This window comes from Ascaphus truei, chromosome 11, assembly GCF_040206685.1.
Source record: "Ascaphus truei isolate aAscTru1 chromosome 11, aAscTru1.hap1, whole genome shotgun sequence".
NCBI lineage: Eukaryota > Metazoa > Chordata > Amphibia > Anura > Ascaphidae > Ascaphus > Ascaphus truei.
In genome coordinates this window covers 32,670,541-32,689,160 of record NC_134493.1, presented here as the reverse complement: position 1 = coordinate 32,689,160, position 18,620 = coordinate 32,670,541, and the positions used below count along the sequence as shown (strand labels likewise).

The window sequence follows — 18,620 nt, the reverse complement described above, 5'->3', positions numbered from 1 at the left end:
CTGTGAATTATTATTATAATCTTTTTAATAAAGCACTGTCACATTCCGCAGCGCGGTACAATGAGGGGAGCAGAATTATGCAGATTTCATCGGGTGTGGCCAACTCTAGTCCTCAAGGGCCACTAATAGGTCAGGTTTTCAGGATAACCCTGCTTCTGCACAGGTGGCTCAATCGGTGGCTCATTCAAAGACAGCCACTGATTGAACGACCTGTGCTGAAGCAGGGATATTCTGAAAACTTGACCTGTTGGTGGCCCTTGAGGACGAGAGTTGGCCGCCCCTGGATTACATAAACAGAATGACAGTGTGTGATCTTACAATCTACAGGGGTTTGGCATAGCTGAAAGGTGAGAGTGGCTGCTCGTGGTGGGACGGAGTATGCCACAGGATGGAACTTGGTCCAGCCGCACAGCTGGTCCTATCTGGGTTTGGAGGTGTGAATGTCAGGGGGGTATCAGGCTTCCCTAAAGTGGTGAATTTTCAGGGACATTTTAATGGTCTGACAGATACAGTATGGGAGAATCTCAGGATAAATGGTGGGGATTTCCAGAAACGGGGTGCAGTGCGGGAGAATTCTTGTAGGCGGGAGTGTGAAGCGGTTATAAGAGCGGAGAAGAGGCATAAGTCAGGGGCAGAACTGGGAGGAGGGGGTGTTTTGGGGGAAGTGTCACGGGAGACCAGGACAGTTTCACGGGATCAAGCACCAGACAGGACACAGAGATCCAATAAATGGGTGTTTATTTCGGCCGAAGCCAACAGACGCAACAGAATATCACCAACAGAACTGTACTCACTACACAGGGAATACAGGGGGAATCCTAGGTGCCCGGTGCCACCGGAATGGTTTACCTGGTACAGCTTCCACTCCTGTGGGGGGATCGCGAATGCCAGACAGGTCGCAGCAGAGCCACTTTAAATCTCGCCCTCGGAATAACAGGCAACCTCGGTTTCAGGGTGTCTCTGGCTCAATCTCAGAGTAGACAAGAAGAAAAAACACTAGTCGCTCTCGCTCGTGGGAATCATGAATACGAAGGGACTTATAAGAATGTGAGTGAAAGGGTGTGCATACTCTTATATTAAAAAAAACGCGGCTCAACCGAAGCGAATCCTCCTTCGATCCCTGTGGAATAGTGATGGTGTTTTTAGGGAGCGCAGAATCCTATGCAGAAAACAGAGAAAAAGACACATATAGTGCAGGACTGTACGTAATCCAATATGATAAATTGATAGTGTCTTTAAAAGTGGCCAATGCCACAACTCACACGGCCCAGTAAGGACGGATGGTACTGAATGGTATCTTTTGCGGATGTGACTCCATCTGTCTCAGTCCCCTTTGGATCTCATGGAGAATGGAAATGTAGGCCTTCTCGTATGATGATGGAGGGGTAAGCCTCCCCTGTCGTGGTGAAGTGCGATCCTCACCCTGGTGAACACTCAGAGAGATGTGTGTATGAAAAGTAGGTTTATGTAATAAAACAATAACAAATCCGCACTTACATATCAGTTTGTGCGCGATTGCCAAGACAGAGCAAACAGCCATCGTGGATGACGCAGCGCTTATCCGAACACCGCAGCTTGCAGGGAATCCCCTGCATAGGATATGGGAAGCCAATGTTGGGATTTGCGTAGCGGAGCAGTGAATGAGGTAGAGGAGTCTGGCAGAAGTATTTTGCATGGATTGCCAACTAGGAGAAGGTTGCAGTCGTCAAAGCGAGAAAATAAGTAGGTATCTGTATGTGCGTGTGGATTTAGGTCTTGTGCATGGAGTGGAGGCTGAAGGTTATGAGGTGGTGGTCAGAGAGGGAAGGGAGAGTTAGAAGAGTTGGAGAAAAAACTAGGCCAATGAGTGTCAATTGCAGGGAGTAGGAGAGGTAGTTCCCTGGGAGAGATTAAAGGAGGAGATGAAAGAGAGAACTTGGGAGGCAGCAAAGGTATTGGAGGAACCAAAAGCTATGCTAAAGTCACCCAGGATGACAGTCGTGGAGTCAGAAGAGAGGTAGTGAGGATGGCAGGCAGTAAAGTTATCAAGAAAGTAAGAGGTTGGTCCTAGGACAGTGATTAGTCACAGTAACAATGGGAGGAGAGGGGAGAATAGAGGCAGACAGAGGATGGGAAGGACATGGAGGCGGTGTCTGAGGGGATGAGCCAGGATGTTGGAGTAGCTAGGATGCTGAGAGAGTTGGAAATGAATATATCATGGATTGGTGGAAGATTGTGCGTTCCATAGGGCACAGGAAAAGGGAAGGGAGAGGGGAATGGGGATGAGGTTGGGGGCATTGGCGATGAATGGCGGAAAAGGAGACTTTGGGGGTAGGTTGAGTGGCATGAGAGGATTGGTATGTGGATAGGGCCAGGGTTACTGTATGTGTCGCTGCAGGGTAGGAGTGGTCATAGGTAGAGGGAGTAAGAGATGGAGTTGCTGGATTTTGGGGGCGATGACGGGGATGTGATGTGACACGCAGATGGAGTTGATGGGTGCAAATTGAGGGAGATGTCAGTATAGAATGGGAAAGGAAGGTAGGTTTGGGGGAGCAAAAGTACAAATAAGAGAGCAAAGTTAAAGAAGGAACATCAATATTCTTGCAATTCTTTGTACAACAGTATGCTTGTTTTCAGGTTGTAGCTTCCCTCTCCTTTGACCTCACAACAACTTGCCATTCCGAGCTGAATTTTAAGTTTACTTACTGTAACTACATTGTCCAAAGCATTGTACAAAGTATACTTGTCAAGGCTGTGTGATTTAGAAGTACAAATGTTAATGCCTGGCGTGCCAAACAGACCGGCAACGCTTTGCCAGGCAATGGCACTCAATGGGTTGTCTACGTGGAATATGGCATGGCGATGCTTACACATGGTTGTTATTTTGTAGACTGACTGTTGGAGTTGGAAGGGAGAGATAAGCAAGCATGCTTTCACAGTACTGTCCCATCATGGCATGCAGACTGACCTTTCTTCTCTGCAACAGGCAGTCATGTGAGTATTGTGTAGCTGTTAATGACTTTGATAGAATCTCTTTGGCTGATTTTTTTTAAGAGGGCAGTATGTTTTTGCCCAGCCCTAACCGCATACAGTAGGTTTCAGCTTTGTGTTAGGCAGGTGTACTGATGTATTCTTGGTACCAGAGATTACCTGAATCCAATAATCGTACCTTTTGCCCATTTTCAAACTTTTTTTGCAAGGTAAAAAAAAAATTGCAAACTGAATTTTGGTAAATGAACACATTGTAGTGTGGTGCTTCTGTATACTCGTTAATGCAGTGGTTTTCAACTCCAGTCTTCAGGAACCCCCAACAGGTCAGGTTTTAAGGATTTCGCTGCTTCAGCACCAGTGATCTAATCAATGACTCTGTGAAGCACGGGGTATCCTTAAAACCTGACTTGTTGGGTGTTCTTGAGGACTGGCGTTGAGTAGCACTGCTCTTGTACTATCACGCTTTCACCGCGACTTGTGGCCAAACACCATGTATGTATTGCCTACCTAAAGGGGAGACATAGGAGGATTCTGCTAACAAGGCAATATATAAATAATGTATCCAATTGCAGCAGTGTCTTAGTTTACTGTAAAGTACAAATAAATTGCACCAGTGAACATCACCTTTCTGTATAAGAACCTGCAGTCCATATTCTGATGCCATCATTGACACAAGGAACGTTAATACATCTTCCCAGGGTATTACATTCTATAAACACAATTAGGTAGAGGATGATGATGGATCGCACTGCCACAAAGATCCAACTCCCAGTGGAACCGGAAAACATGAAACAAAAATGCACACTCCAATCTGGCAATAGGTCTGGTTAATTGCAGGTAGGCAGAGCAACAAGACAACACGAACGCACCTACGCGTTTCATGCACAGGGCGTTCGTGTTGTCTTGTTGCTCTGCCTACCTGCAATAAACCAGACCTATTGCCAGATTGGAGTGTGCATTTTTGTTTCATGTTTTCCGGTTCCACTGGGAGTTGGATCTTTGTGGCAGTGCGATCCATCATCATCCTCTACCTTGCTGTCTACTTACCTGGATGGGCTGCATGCCCTGGATGTCTAGAACGTCCATTCAAGCACAAAGGTAAAGGGCCGCAGTGCCCTATCATATATATATGAATACCTGTGCTCCTGTATTGTGATATTGCTTATCTGGTCGGGTGTATACTGTGTTTAAGCTGTGGAGGTCAAGTGGACCCCACTAGACACTTATCCCTTCCTATGCACATGCAATTACTATTTCAGGACTTTCCATTGTCATCTTGATTATTAACATATGTTTTGGATGGAATTCTCTCTAATTTTGGATGCATCACATCTCTTCTACCTTATAAACACAATTAGTTTAACATCTTTTTGTCCTCTCCTGTGCTTTTGGGTTTGTGTACCCGTAACTACATAACCACAAAGTGTATGCAAACAGAGACAAAGGGGCTCATTACATTGGCGATGCAAAATCACCCAATAATGTTCGTATCAATAGTTGAAGATACAAAACCCTCCCCTCTGCTGTTCCCAGCAAAGTATTTTGGACGTACTGCTGCTTTAGCAGAGTTTTTGTGAGGGAATATATCTTGTTTCTGTCCATAACACCTCACATGGACTGCAGCAAGCTATTATTAAAGTCTTTGAATGACATCTAAAGTGTGTGAAATAAAATGTCAGAAACCATTGATTTATTCACTGCAGCGTTATTGGATATAAGGCCAAGAACATCCCTCTAATCCTCTTTAGCAGCAAGCATGATACTTATTGACCTGTGTGCAGTATCACCTGAAGAGCTTTCACTGCTCTTGCCTAAACAGAAGATGAGTTTTATTACTTCTCAAACCATTTCTCGTCATAATAAGATCTTGCCTTCATTAGAGGTTCGAATATAGAGTGCATTGGGAAGAGCCGCCTTCCAAAAATAACTTTGCGCATAATGCTGGAATCCTTCAGATATACTTTAGCGGCCGGCCTTATAATGAGCGAGATGCATGAATACAAAGAAAAGTGGGGTTTGGTGCAACCGCTCCAGTTTCTGCTTTCTGTTGTATCAAATGCAAGAAGTTTGTTTGCCAAGACTCTAACTCCTGGAGCTAAGTGTTAGGCAGAGAGGGTGGAATTGGCCTTCATAAAATGATCTCTGGGTCGTTACGTTTCCTTCCTGATATAGTACACCTAATAATTATTAAATGGAAATAAATCTCTTTAATGTCTCATTAAATATATGGAAGTTGATCATTAGGTTTCTCATATTTCATTTGAAATCAATTCCCTCGTGCAATCAGACTTACTACTTCTCCGAGTATTTTTTGATGTTCCATAAAATGAACAACTGCTATAAGATACTCAATACTTGATACATGCCGCCATTAACATGTGTGCGTAAAAAGAATTGTTGATGATCTTCTACTGTTGCCTTGTATGTTTTTCACCTATTGCTCCTTCATCGTTTGAGAAAACAAGTAAGAAAGGCGCGGGATTGACATGGGTTTATTTATACGCGTTTTCCTTCCTGCTTTCTCCCAAATTTATGAACGGGATAAAAACGGAGAATCCCATGCAAAGTAAATAAATATTTTCTTGATAAATCTGGTGCAAATATGTAGCCAAAATGTAAGAAATAACCCTATTGTGTTTGTAACGTTACATTGATTATAAAGCGCGGTGTAAACAAGCAGATCTGTGTATAGTGTGAGCTTGATAGGAAATATTCGTGTTTGGAATAGTGACCGTGCCACGTATAGTGACATCGTTTCTCCTGTGTTTAATGTGATAAGAAAATGGGCAGCATTTAGCAGACATCACCAGGTGCAGACCATGGACTACAGTTACCTGCTAGAGCTCCTGAAACATATTGAAGACCAGTGGGATCCTGCCATGTGCCAAAAAGAACAGGTATGTTACAATGTGGGGTATAAAAGTGCATTTCCACTTCTGCTGCAAAGTCACAAGGTATGCAGGCCTGCTGTAACCAATTCTGCAACAGGTGCCAACAATACCAGGAACCATATGCACACAGTGGGTGTGGGAGTGTGTGTGGGAGTTCTGTGTGTGTGATGGTGTCTGCGTGTGGGAGTGTCTGTGGGGTGTGTGGAGGTGTGTGTGTCGAACTGAGTGTGTGTTGGAGATTGTGTGTGTGTGTGGGGGACTGTGTGTGTGTGTGGGGGGGGGCAGTGTGTTTGGGGGGACAGTGTGTTTGGGGGACAGTGTGTTTGGGGGGACAGTGTGTTTGGGGGACTGTGAGTGTGGGAGACTGTGAGTGTGTTAGCGGGAGTGTGCGTGGGGGGATGCTAAAAGCCAGCCTAGTATTTGGGGGAAATTGTGAAGCTTGTCCCCCCATTCCACCTTTGCTTTGAGTATTGGCACCACTAATATACAAAATGTTTTAGAATGCACAAATCTGGTTTCTATGGAAACTGTGGAGCTGTTTAATACAGAATCCAGGGCCATATTTGGACAGAAGATTGTTAAGGAATATCTAAAGACACCGTACGGGGAATATGCTCTGAACTTTATCTCTCTCGCATCTCCCAACATGTTTTTGCTTTATTATTTGCTTTTTGTAAGTCCGTAGTCAAATCAAACTTACAAATGTTTGCCAGAGCCTGAATGGAATTAAATGTATAGATTTATCACATATCTATATTTTTACCTGTCCATCTATTACTCTCTTTGCTTCAACTACTTTTACTACATAAAATACACACAGCAGCATATGTTTTAGACAAGCAAATCTCGTGAAAGAAATGTAATATTTTCTTTTATAAACCTGGTGGGTTTTTTACACTCCATATAAAATCTCCTAAAATATCCAGCAGTATAAAAGGGGGGTACAACTGTTTGATATGCTGTCATATATTCAGAATAATTAGCTGCTTGTTCATTTTATGACTTAATAGGGGTTAATACAGCAGGGGTGCACAAACTGGGGGGTGTGAAGTTTTCTGGGGGTGGGGCGCGGCGCTTACCGAGGCTATGAACTCTTCCCTACAACATTTAAATTAAATGCCGGGGGAGCGCACGAGGCCTCTGTGTATCCCTATATGGAAAATAGCTGAAGCGCTCAAATGCAGGTATATCTCAAAATGATAATAAGCCAGACCACTGTACCAGGGTACTAACAATTGATATAGTACCTATTGTGTCATATAATGGGTACTATCCTCCTGAAGACAGGTGGTGTGTGGTGCAACCCACTCACCATATGTCTCATTGGCAGGTTCCCCTGAAAAATATGCAAATACTCACATCCTGGTAGGGCAGGCAGGCAGGCTGTGCAGCTACTCAATGCAATACAGGGAAAAGGGAGACCAAAAAGCGCACCAGCACAAACGGAGCAGGAAGAAACCAGAACAAAAAAATGATTAAAAGGGCACTTTAATGTGGCAAAAGACCCATCCAATGCATTTCGAACGTCGCAGCGTTCTTTTTCAAGGATAAAACACAATGTGATAACATCCATTATATACCCTCTTACCTGTGGGCCATTTCGCGCCAAAAATCAGAACCTGATGACGTCATAACAGAGCGACTCAGTGCCGATCTAAGGGCAAAAGGAAGTACCAAAGGCAGTGTGGCCATTTTGGATGTGGGCAAACATAGGAACACAATAACAAAGCTTTATTGACCATTCCAGCAGAACAAAATACATTGCTGCTAACTGGACAAGCATATTTAAACGAAATAAAGCTATATTAAACTAAACTAATGCTTAATAAAGGGTACTATTATATCAAGAAAAAACATGAACAAGGTGGATTAAAAAACTAGCTGTGTTGCAACTAAGTTATATACAAAAAAAAAAAAAAGTTAAAAATAAAAACCTCTAGACATGATTAAAAAAATGTGCAAGAAAAGTAAATTTAAAGACATATTCCACATACATACTGCATAACACAGATTGTGTACCTAAATCATAGGAACCAGGGAAATACAACCATTATAAAATATGAAGTATTATCCACAAGATACATCAAAGAACAATTTAAGCTTACATATTAGCATAATATTTGCATGATAAGGCATAGGTTCAAAGGTTATAATGACAAGAATATAATGTCCAATATAATGACAATTGTCTTATTTAATCTGTATTACCAACTAATTACACCATAATACGTCTATCACAAAAATGTTTACAAAAAATGTGTTAGTTGCCAGTCAATGTTCAAGCCCATAGGGAAGCGCGTTTGGAGAGTGAAGATCCAATACGCCTCCCTACGGTCCAGAAGGTTGATATGATCACCTCCTCTAGATTTAGAAATAACTGATTCAATCCCCAAAAAGGAAAAATTATTAATTCCTCCCTGACCACATTCAGTGAAATGTTTTGAGACTGGATGATTAGTGTCTCTCAATTTTATGAGCCTTAAATGCTCTAACATCCTGACCTTAAGGGCTCTAGTCGTCCTCCCCACATACCTCTTGCCACAACCACATGTTATTAGATAAATCACAAATTGACTTTTACAATTTATAAAACTGTTAATCTTAAATTCCTTATTTGGTAATATATTCACACCATGTGGCGGTGGCAAGGCAAACTGGAAAAAACTTTTGGCAGGCTTCATGTGTTTACATGCACTACAAGAGCCACATTTGAAGGAACCCCTAGTGATAAAAGTTTTTTTGAAACCAGAAGATTTGAGTTCACTTGGTGAAACATGAGATCCAATTGTTCTCGCTCTACGATATACAAAAGTAGGACCAGAATCCACATATTTTTTAAGGACAGGGTCCATGGATAAGACATTCCAATGTTTTGAAATTATAGAGTTTACTTTTCCACTTTGTTTACTAAATTGTGAAATAAAAAGAGGACATTTGTTTTTTGATTCTGTCAGTCCATGTGAGTCCTGTTTAATACCAATTGTCTTAACATTGTTAACAAGGCGAGAATCTCCAATTGGATGTGTGGGCAACAATGATGCTCTCTCTGTATGTAATGCATTTTCAAATGCAATTGCTAAATGTGATTTGGGGTATCCCCTTTCCAAAAATCTCCTTGTAAGCTCCTCAGACTGAGAAAGGAAACCACTCATAGTGGAACAATTCCTTCTCAGTCTGAGGAACTGTCCCCTTGGTATGGCCTTTATGACATGGGATGGGTGGCAGCTGTCCGCCCTAAGAAAGGTGTTCCTGGCATTTTGCTTCCTATAAACATCCGTTTGGATTTTTTTGTCTATGTCTACAAATAATTGTAGATCCAGAAATTCAATGTGATGGAAATGAAAATTTAATGTAAATCTTAGATTATAAAGATTATTATTAAGATAAGATACAAAAGTGTGAAGTGTAGTGACATCCCCCCTCCAAATAATAATTAGGTCGTCCACAAATCTTTTATAAAAAACAATATTGTGACGAAATAAATTAGTGCTCGAATAAATAAAAAGTGCTTCCCACCATCCCATAAATAAGTTCGCAAAAGAAGGAGCAAAACTTGTACCCATAGCAGTGCCAATAAGTTGCAAATAAAACTTACCATTAAATGTGAAAAAGTTGTGCGTGAGTAAAAAGTGTATAGCGTCCAAAATAAAAGCCGATTGAAAGATTGATATTTCTGGTATCTCAATAAATTGGCGGACCGCTGGCAAACCATGGTCATGTTGTATAACAGAATACAGAGAGGTAACATCAAGTGTTACCCACAGGTAATCATTACCCCATTTAACATTTTTGATCTGATCAAGAAGATCACCAGAGTCCCGTATAAATGAGGGCAATTTCCTAACAAATGGCTGAAGAAAACCATTAACATATCTTGACAGACCATCTCCCAAAGATCCAATACTAGAGACAATGGGACGACCTGGAGGGTCGACCAATGTCTTGTGGATCTTTGGGAGATGGTGGAAGATAGGAATAATGGGATGAGATGGAATAATGAATTTAACCTCGTCCTTCGACAGAACTTCCATAATAACACCTGAGTCAACCAGTTCTACAAGGAACTCCAAGAATTGCGGTGTGGGGTCGGCGGATAGTACACGATAGGACCGGCCATCATCCAGTTGGCGTAATGCCTCCCTGATGTAACCGTCTCTGCCCTGCACCACCACCGCACCCCCCTTGTCCGCACTCTTAATGACCAATGCAGAATTATTTTTCAAAGATTTTAAAGCTAAACGCTCACTTTGATTCAAATTGTCATGATCTATATAGGATAGGGAAAATCCCTGAGCTAGAAGACGAAGGTCTCTTATAACCAGATTTTCAAACATAGTCAGAAATTGACCCTTGACATGAGTGGGGTAGAACACAGAACTCCTTTTTAGGCCTGAATTCCATTCAGAAAATGTAGGAATATTAACATCATCAACCGTCTGTTCAGATAAAAGATCATTCATATCTTGCAGGGTACAAAAATCATTAAATGTATGTAAAGCAATAGATACCGGAGGAACAGAGTCGGATGAGGGGACATCACTCTCGGTAGCGTATGATGGCCCCCCATCTAAATCCTCATCTCCGGTCGACCTAGTAACATTTGGAATAAAATTGTCAAAAAACTTTTTCAAGGATAATTTCCGAACAAACTTATACACATCAATAGTGGTTTCGAACAAATTAAAGTTCATTGAAGGTGAAAATTTTAGGCCTTTATCCAGTAGTGACAACTCTGTAGGAGAGAGAGCAGTTCCTGAAATATTTATAACATTAGATATATCATTCAAAACTTCTTCCTTTTGGAGGCGGACCTGTAGCCCCCTCCTCCTCCCCCCCCCTCCTCCCTCTTCTGATTCTCTTGTGTCCTTTTGAAATAAAGGGAAAGATTTTGGTTGTTGCTGTTGCTGTCTCTGTTGATTAACATTTTGATAAGAAAAAGCATCCTGGGACCTAGGTGGTTGACCCCAAAAGGTGCGTCCACCCCTCCCTCGCCCCCTGGATGGAGCTCCACGACCACGATGATCATCATTCTCAAATTCTCAAATGTATTGACAAAAGATACAGAATGAGAGGTAGAGGCAGTTTCTGCATCTGAAACATCAGATTCGCCACTCTGATAATCCACATTCTTAGATTTTAAAATGGACTTATTGGGAGTAGATTTACACTGAATGAATGATTTATCTTTGTTATTTGATCTTTCCTGAATAGAATTTATCCTCTGCCAATGGTAAACCTGGTTCTTTTCATAGTCATATCTGTCCCGATCATATTTAATTTGTTTTTTAGACATAATACCACATTCCACATTTTTTACCGTTTTGGAGAGAATAACATCAAATTCCTTAAAGCCCTTTAAACCTTTGAAACTGTATAGGTTTTTTTGCAGTTCTGTGATTTGAATATCAAGCTGATCTTTCTCCTTCATTTTCTGAAACACTATTAACTCCATCAAACGAAAAGAGCAGTCATTGAGGGCTGTCACCCATCTATTTTCAAAATCCACATCCGGAAAACCAAAGGAGGGGGCTTTTTTAACCCTTAGTCCTCTTGGGATCCTTTTACATTTAGCATAGTTCTCCAGGCTTATAATGTCCCACCATAAGCGGTTCTTATGAATCAATAAACTTTCCAATTTTTGAAAGTGGATTTTGAGATCAGAGATGTCAGTGGTATCCAAATCCACAATGTTATCAAACACACGTAAAGCTTGTTTTTTTCTCTGTGTATCATCACAAGTGTTGAAAAAATAAGTATCCGAAATATCTTCTAATTCATCCATATTATCCCCTGGTTCCTCCATACCAATATAATGGAACACAAAGGGGGTACTGAAGCCACAAAAAAGTAACTATAAAAGTGTATAAAAAACAAAAATATAAAAATTAGGGATCTTCCTTTTAAATTCAAAGATTAAGCTCCAAAAAACCTATGCATGTGCGGCTCCAACCTGTATATATTGCAATATGGAAAATAGCTGAAGCGCTCAAATGCAGGTATATCTCAAAATGATAATAAGCCAGACCACTGTACCAGGGTACTAACAATTGATATAGTACCTATTGTGTCATATAATGGGTACTATCCTCCTGAAGACAGGTGGTGTGTGGTGCAACCCACTCACCATATGTCTCATTGGCAGGTTCCCCTGAAAAATATGCAAATACTCACATCCTGGTAGGGCAGGCAGGCAGGCTGTGCAGCTACTCAATGCAATACAGGGAAAAGGGAGACCAAAAAGCGCACCAGCACAAACGGAGCAGGAAGAAACCAGAACAAAAAAATGATTAAAAGGGCACTTTAATGTGGCAAAAGACCCGTCCAATGCATTTCGAACGTCGCAGCGTTCTTTTTCAAGGATAAAACACAATGTGATAACATCCATTATATACCCTCTTACCTGTGGGCCATTTCGCGCCAAAAATCAGAACCTGATGACGTCATAACAGAGCGACTCAGTGCCGATCTAAGGGCAAAAGGAAGTACCAAAGGCAGTGTGGCCATTTTGGATGTGGGCAAACATAGGAACACAATAACAAAGCTTTATTGACCATTCCAGCAGAACAAAATACATTGCTGCTAACTGGACAAGCATATTTAAACGAAATAAAGCTATATTAAACTAAACTAATGCTTAATAAAGGGTACTATTATATCAAGAAAAAACATGAACAAGGTGGATTAAAAAACTAGCTGTGTTGCAACTAAGTTATATACAAAAAAAAAAAAAAATCCAATTGGAGATTCTCGCCTTGTTAACAATGTTAAGACAATTGGTATTAAACAGGACTCACATGGACTGACAGAATCAAAAAACAAATGTCCTCTTTTTATTTCACAATTTAGTAAACAAAGTGGAAAAGTAAACTCTATAATTTCAAAACATTGGAATGTCTTATCCATGGACCCTGTCCTTAAAAAATATGTGGATTCTGGTCCTACTTTTGTATATCGTAGAGCGAGAACAATTGGATCTCATGTTTCACCAAGTGAACTCAAATCTTCTGGTTTCAAAAAAACTTTTATCACTAGGGGTTCCTTCAAATGTGGCTCTTGTAGTGCATGTAAACACATGAAGCCTGCCAAAAGTTTTTTCCAGTTTGCCTTGCCACCGCCACATGGTGTGAATATATTACCAAATAAGGAATTTAAGATTAACAGTTTTATAAATTGTAAAAGTCAATTTGTGATTTATCTAATAACATGTGGTTGTGGCAAGAGGTATGTGGGGAGGACGACTAGAGCCCTTAAGGTCAGGATGTTAGAGCATTTAAGGCTCATAAAATTGAGAGACACTAATCATCCAGTCTCAAAACATTTCACTGAATGTGGTCAGGGAGGAATTAATAATTTTTCCTTTTTGGGGATTGAATCAGTTATTTCTAAATCTAGAGGAGGTGATCATATCAACCTTCTGGACCGTAGGGAGGCGTATTGGATCTTCACTCTCCAAACGCGCTTCCCTATGGGCTTGAACATTGACTGGCAACTAACACATTTTTTGTAAACATTTTTGTGATAGACGTATTATGGTGTAATTAGTTGGTAATACAGATTAAATAAGACAATTGTCATTATATTGGACATTATATTCTTGTCATTATAACCTTTGAACCTATGCCTTATCATGCAAATATTATGCTAATATGTAAGCTTAAATTGTTCTTTGATGTATCTTGTGGATAATACTTCATATTTTATAATGGTTGTATTTCCCTGGTTCCTATGATTTAGGTACACAATCTGTGTTATGCAGTATGTATGTGGAATATGTCTTTAAATTTACTTTTCTTGCACATTTTTTTAATCATGTCTAGAGGTTTTTATTTTTAACTTTTTTTTTTTTTTGTATATAACTTAGTTGCAACACAGCTAGTTTTTTAATCCACCTTGTTCATGTTTTTTCTTGATATAATAGTACCCTTTATTAAGCATTAGTTTAGTTTAATATAGCTTTATTTCGTTTAAATATGCTTGTCCAGTTAGCAGCAATGTATTTTGTTCTGCTGGAATGGTCAATAAAGCTTTGTTATTGTGTTCCTATGTTTGCCCACATCCAAAATGGCCACACTGCCTTTGGTACTTCCTTTTGCCCTTAGATCGGCACTGAGTCGCTCTGTTATGACGTCATCAGGTTCTGATTTTTGGCGCGAAATGGCCCACAGGTAAGAGGGTATATAATGGATGTTATCACATTGTGTTTTATCCTTGAAAAAGAACGCTGCGACGTTCGAAATGCATTGGACGGGTCTTTTGCCACATTAAAGTGCCCTTTTAATCATTTTTTTGTTCTGGTTTCTTCCTGCTCCGTTTGTGCTGGTGCACTTTTTGGTCTCCCTTTTCCCTCTGTGTATCCCTAACCTTGTCTCCGGTGGCGTCCTGCGACGTGTCGCCATGGCAACGCAATGTCACATGATGCCGTGGCGTCAAATGACGCCGCCGGAGAAAGGTAGGGGGTGGCGCACGAGCGGGGGGGAGAGCAGGTAGGGGGCGCAAAGAAAAAAGTTTGCGCACCCCTGTGATACAGTATTATCATGCACATACTTCTCTAACAATGTCCGTATAATCACTTGATCTAAGTGATCTGTAGGTTTGGATACTTCTGCTTCTTGTCTCACATTCTAATAATATGAGATTTCCTATTGTCCGACCACAGGAGCAGAGTCTGGCTGAAAGCTTCACACTTTTCACTGAATACTGCCTCTCCCTGCTGAAAAAGCTTAGAGAGACCTTCCCTGTTCTTAACACGACTGTCATTAACCGCCTGGAATTCCTGCTAAGGTAAACCAGGAAGAGCTGAAGCGATCAGAACGTATCAACTGATGAATGTTATTTAAAACGTTCTCTTTCTGATTAGCTTCATCGTTCTTGTTGCTCTATTACAGGTGCCTTGCTCAAATTCACAACATGCAAGCGTTTAAAATGGTGTGTCCTTTCCATAATGAACTGCATCTGGAAATTGCAACCGTTGTAAAGGTATCTTGTTCCTTCACTGTTATACAGTATACGTGTAAATGTGCACTAATTAAAAGTGCAGGTCTGGGAGGTCAACTGCACCTGGAGTCAGCACTGTGGGTGTCAAAATGTTTTTATGAGATGCTTCTTTTAAGAATTTTCAGCTGGGCTTTAAAAATGGAGAGGCGGTGCTTGATGAATATTGAGTGAAAGAGCGTTCCATAGGTTGGGAGACATTATGGTTAAAAACGGTTTAGGAGGGCTGTACAGGTGAAAGGGGCAAATATCTGTGTATTGAGAGATGCAGTTGAGCTGGATGGAGATGCAGAGTGTAGTGCCTTAAAGAAATGAAGGAATTCTGTGTTTGTAGGAAGCCAGCAGAGGGATTTCAGGAGGTCAGAAGCAGGTACGTGTCTCGAGGAGCAGGAGGTGGTTCGAGTAGCAGCATTTGTAATAGATTGTAGTGGAGAGAGGCGTGAGGCAGGTGGGGCCAGATATAAGAATGTTGCAGTAATCAAGGCGGGACAGGACGAGGGCATGCATTCGTGCTTTGAGTCATCGAGGAGCAGAGGAAAGGGTGTAATTACGCAGTATTGTGAAGGCAGAAACTGCCAGATTGAGTCATAGTGTTTATATGAGGGGAGAAGAAAAGTGAGGAGTTGAATGTAACCCCTAAACAACGTACATGGGTGGATAGCAGTGTTATTGACCTTAAGGCTAAGATTATACACGAGCTGCAGGGCGGCAGCGCAATCCGGTGACGTCACCGCTGCGATCCGGCAAAGCGGCAACTTGAACTGTAGCCAGGAGGCAGCCGGAGGAGACAGGGAGGCGTGGCGGAGGCGTGGCCGTGAGCGGTTCAACCTCATTGGCTGACCCGCTCACGTGACGTAGCTGTCACCTGGCTAAAACAATTTTCAAAGTCTCCTCACCAGTCTGCCGCTTTGCAGTTCAGCCTGCGCGGCGGCGAGATTGGTATGTTTATTTTCACTGTATTTATGCACTTTGTTTTTCGCTGCATGAGGCGACGCCGCTGCGCGATTTTAGGTATAATCACAGCCATACAGAGAAGGGAACAATGGGACTGGTTTAGGAGGGAATATGAGAAGCTCCGTCTTAAATATATTAAAATGGAGGTGACAGAGGGCAATCCAAGCAGAGATGAGTGATGGGCAATCCGGGATTTGTGATTAGAATTGGAGAAACATGCTCTTCTGTCCGTTGTTTATGTTTGCATGTAGTCTGCCTCCTCTAAACGAAGACCTCACGTTTCAACTCGTGGGAGTCACGGTGTGGGTGGGAAGTAGCATAAGTAGCCTGATGATCTGGAGTCAGGGATCATACTTCCTGGAAGAAACCTTTTTAAATTCATCTAAATCAATGTTAATGTAAAAAAGGACAAAGGTAAAAGTTCCATCCAAAAAGAAATCATAGAGAAGTATTCGTGTATCAGGTGGTGTGAACAATACTGAGATATAGAAAGCGATAACCACTAACAGAAATATGACAAATACAATGAAACACCCAGAAGAAGAAGAAGCTCAGGGCTCTTTGTGACTCTTGTTCTGTGTGAACAAAGAAATAAGAGACATTAGAACACCTGTGGTCAGTATTTATTTTCCTACATACAGCACGTAGTTGGCTTCATTCTACAATAACTCCTCCTTGGAACAAGAGCTCACAGTGTCATAAAAAAACCTAGTGCCACAAAACAGGCTAATTTGTATCTATTTATTTGCATGTGTGCCTTGTGGGAGTGGGTCATATGTTGGTAACGCAATCCTGCCTATCATCTTGATAAAACCGCTCACTAGTTTAGAAAGCTCCTAGGAGTTTCTCACAGCGACCTCAAACAAAAAGGAAAAACGGCTGATCGTTTGGGTTCAATGTATCGCGGGATCATACTGAGCTAAATAATCTCACCTGTGAAAGCCCGGCTTTTTATAAAATACTCTAGTAATGGTGTTAAATGCTGGAGTTCTGTTGCTTCTTGCAGTGAATAGGTTGAAACTGAGTGGGTTTTTGAAAGAGTCGCCCTCATTTGATTGAATCATTCGCTTTAATGTGTGTTTTCTAGAAAGGCACATTGGAATGGTACGAAAAAACACACGCCTCCTTCAAACCAGAAGAAAAGGTGAGTTTTAAGGATTTGCTTTATTCTGGCATGTTACAAAAAGAGACACAGCATAGTTATACATGTAACCAACTTGTCCAACTTAGAAATACACTCATGATCATTCCCGTGTGTGCCTTATATTCTATCTGCGCCCTATTGAACGTTTAATACATGAGAACACCTGTAAAAACGTTTTACTTTGGCAAGAAGTAACAAACGGAAATCTGTGAGGGTTACCAAACAAAGTCTAATGTGTGCATTCCACATCAGAGATATGTACAAAATCCCACGAAATACAATTAGATGTTTTATTTAATAATAATAATAATAATAGCATGTTAGTGTATAGCGCTGCTAGTTTTACGTGGCGCTTTACAGAGACATTTTGCAGGCACAGGTCCCTGCCCTGTGGAGCTTACAATCTATATTTTTTGGTGCCTGAGGCACAGGGAGATAAGGTGACTTGCCCAAGGTCACAAGGAGCCGACACCGGGAATTGAACCAGGTTCCCCTGCTACTCAGTGTCGTTACTCACAGAGCCGTTCCTTCTCCCTATTTTATAATAAAGGTGTTCAGTACTTTTTTGCACATGCGTCAGTTTTGCAGCTGGCAGACTTTGATAAGTGACCGACCTGGGTATGTTGTTTTATATGTTACATTTGAATGTTATGTATATATTCGTTTATAGAATGACGTGGAACAGCTGAGATGTCTGGTGAAGCTGGCTGACGCCGTACACGAAGATATAGAAAAGAGTCAAAATGTCTATAACAAACTCTTTGTCAGGTAGGTTACAAAAATACAACAGCGTTCTTGCCCCTGGTGTGGGTAACACACTGCTCACTATGTATTAAATAGACTCCACAATTTTCATCTGAATAAGGTATGAGTTTGCAATGAAAATCAATAGAAGCGGAACAGATTTTCCTCCCAATACTCCCTCATTTCACATGTTGGTCGGTATGGGGGATATTAGAACCCTTTGTCTAAATTATCTGCAAATCGTATACAGAACAGGAGTCAACATATATTTTCAAGTAGCCACACAGGATACAAAATGCATTTGCAAACTTTTTTTTTACCACCTTCAAGTCCTGGTGAATCAGAATTTTTAAAGGCTAAAAGTTTTTCAGAAATCACACATTTCCACCATCAATTCAGTGTTTTGCCAATGAATCACAGCTTAGTCACGATTCACAAGTAATTTGCCAATAATTGTCTTCTCTCCTGCAAATGTCATATTTCAAGCTGGAAAGGGAGTAAGTATCATTAACCAGTTCGCTACTTGTTGCGAATAAAAAAAATAGAAGGCCAATTTTGTATGGTTCACAAACTCAGTCAAAAGCTTCACACAATCTCTAATACAGGGATATCTCAGGCCACAGAATTCCATAACCAGGCCCCAACTGATCGATGTAGCTAGAGCTATGGTCCCAACCCGGTGCCCATGGGCACCATATGCCCACCAAGCCTTTTGTCAGTGCCGTCGACAGGGGGGAGAGTCGGGACAACTGCTCTACCTGCTGCACTGGACCCGGACTCCCTCCCCCTAGCCCCCCTGTAGCGTGCCTGGACTCCTCCCTACCCCCCTGGAGCGGGCCCGGCCTCCCTCCCCCCTGCAGCGGGCCCGGCCTCCCTCCCCCCTGCAGCAGGCCCGGTCTCCCTCCCCCTGCAGTGGGCCCAGCCTC

General features: G+C 41.6%; 1 protein-coding gene across 2 annotated transcripts in view; it reads left to right on the top strand.

Annotated features, from left to right (window-relative positions):
* The window catches only part of BAIAP3 (BAI1 associated protein 3), a 248,888-nt gene that overhangs the window by 137,500 nt on the left and 92,768 nt on the right, over positions 1-18,620 (top strand). For both annotated transcript variants that reach the window (XM_075565524.1, XM_075565523.1), the window contains exons 14-19: positions 2,870-2,973; positions 5,750-5,867; positions 14,518-14,642; positions 14,747-14,837; positions 16,894-16,950; positions 17,621-17,718. In XM_075565524.1, coding sequence (XP_075421639.1) covers positions 2,870-2,973; positions 5,750-5,867; positions 14,518-14,642; positions 14,747-14,837; positions 16,894-16,950; positions 17,621-17,718 — 593 coding nt within the window. The remainder of the gene's footprint in view (positions 1-2,869; positions 2,974-5,749; positions 5,868-14,517; positions 14,643-14,746; positions 14,838-16,893; positions 16,951-17,620; positions 17,719-18,620) is intronic.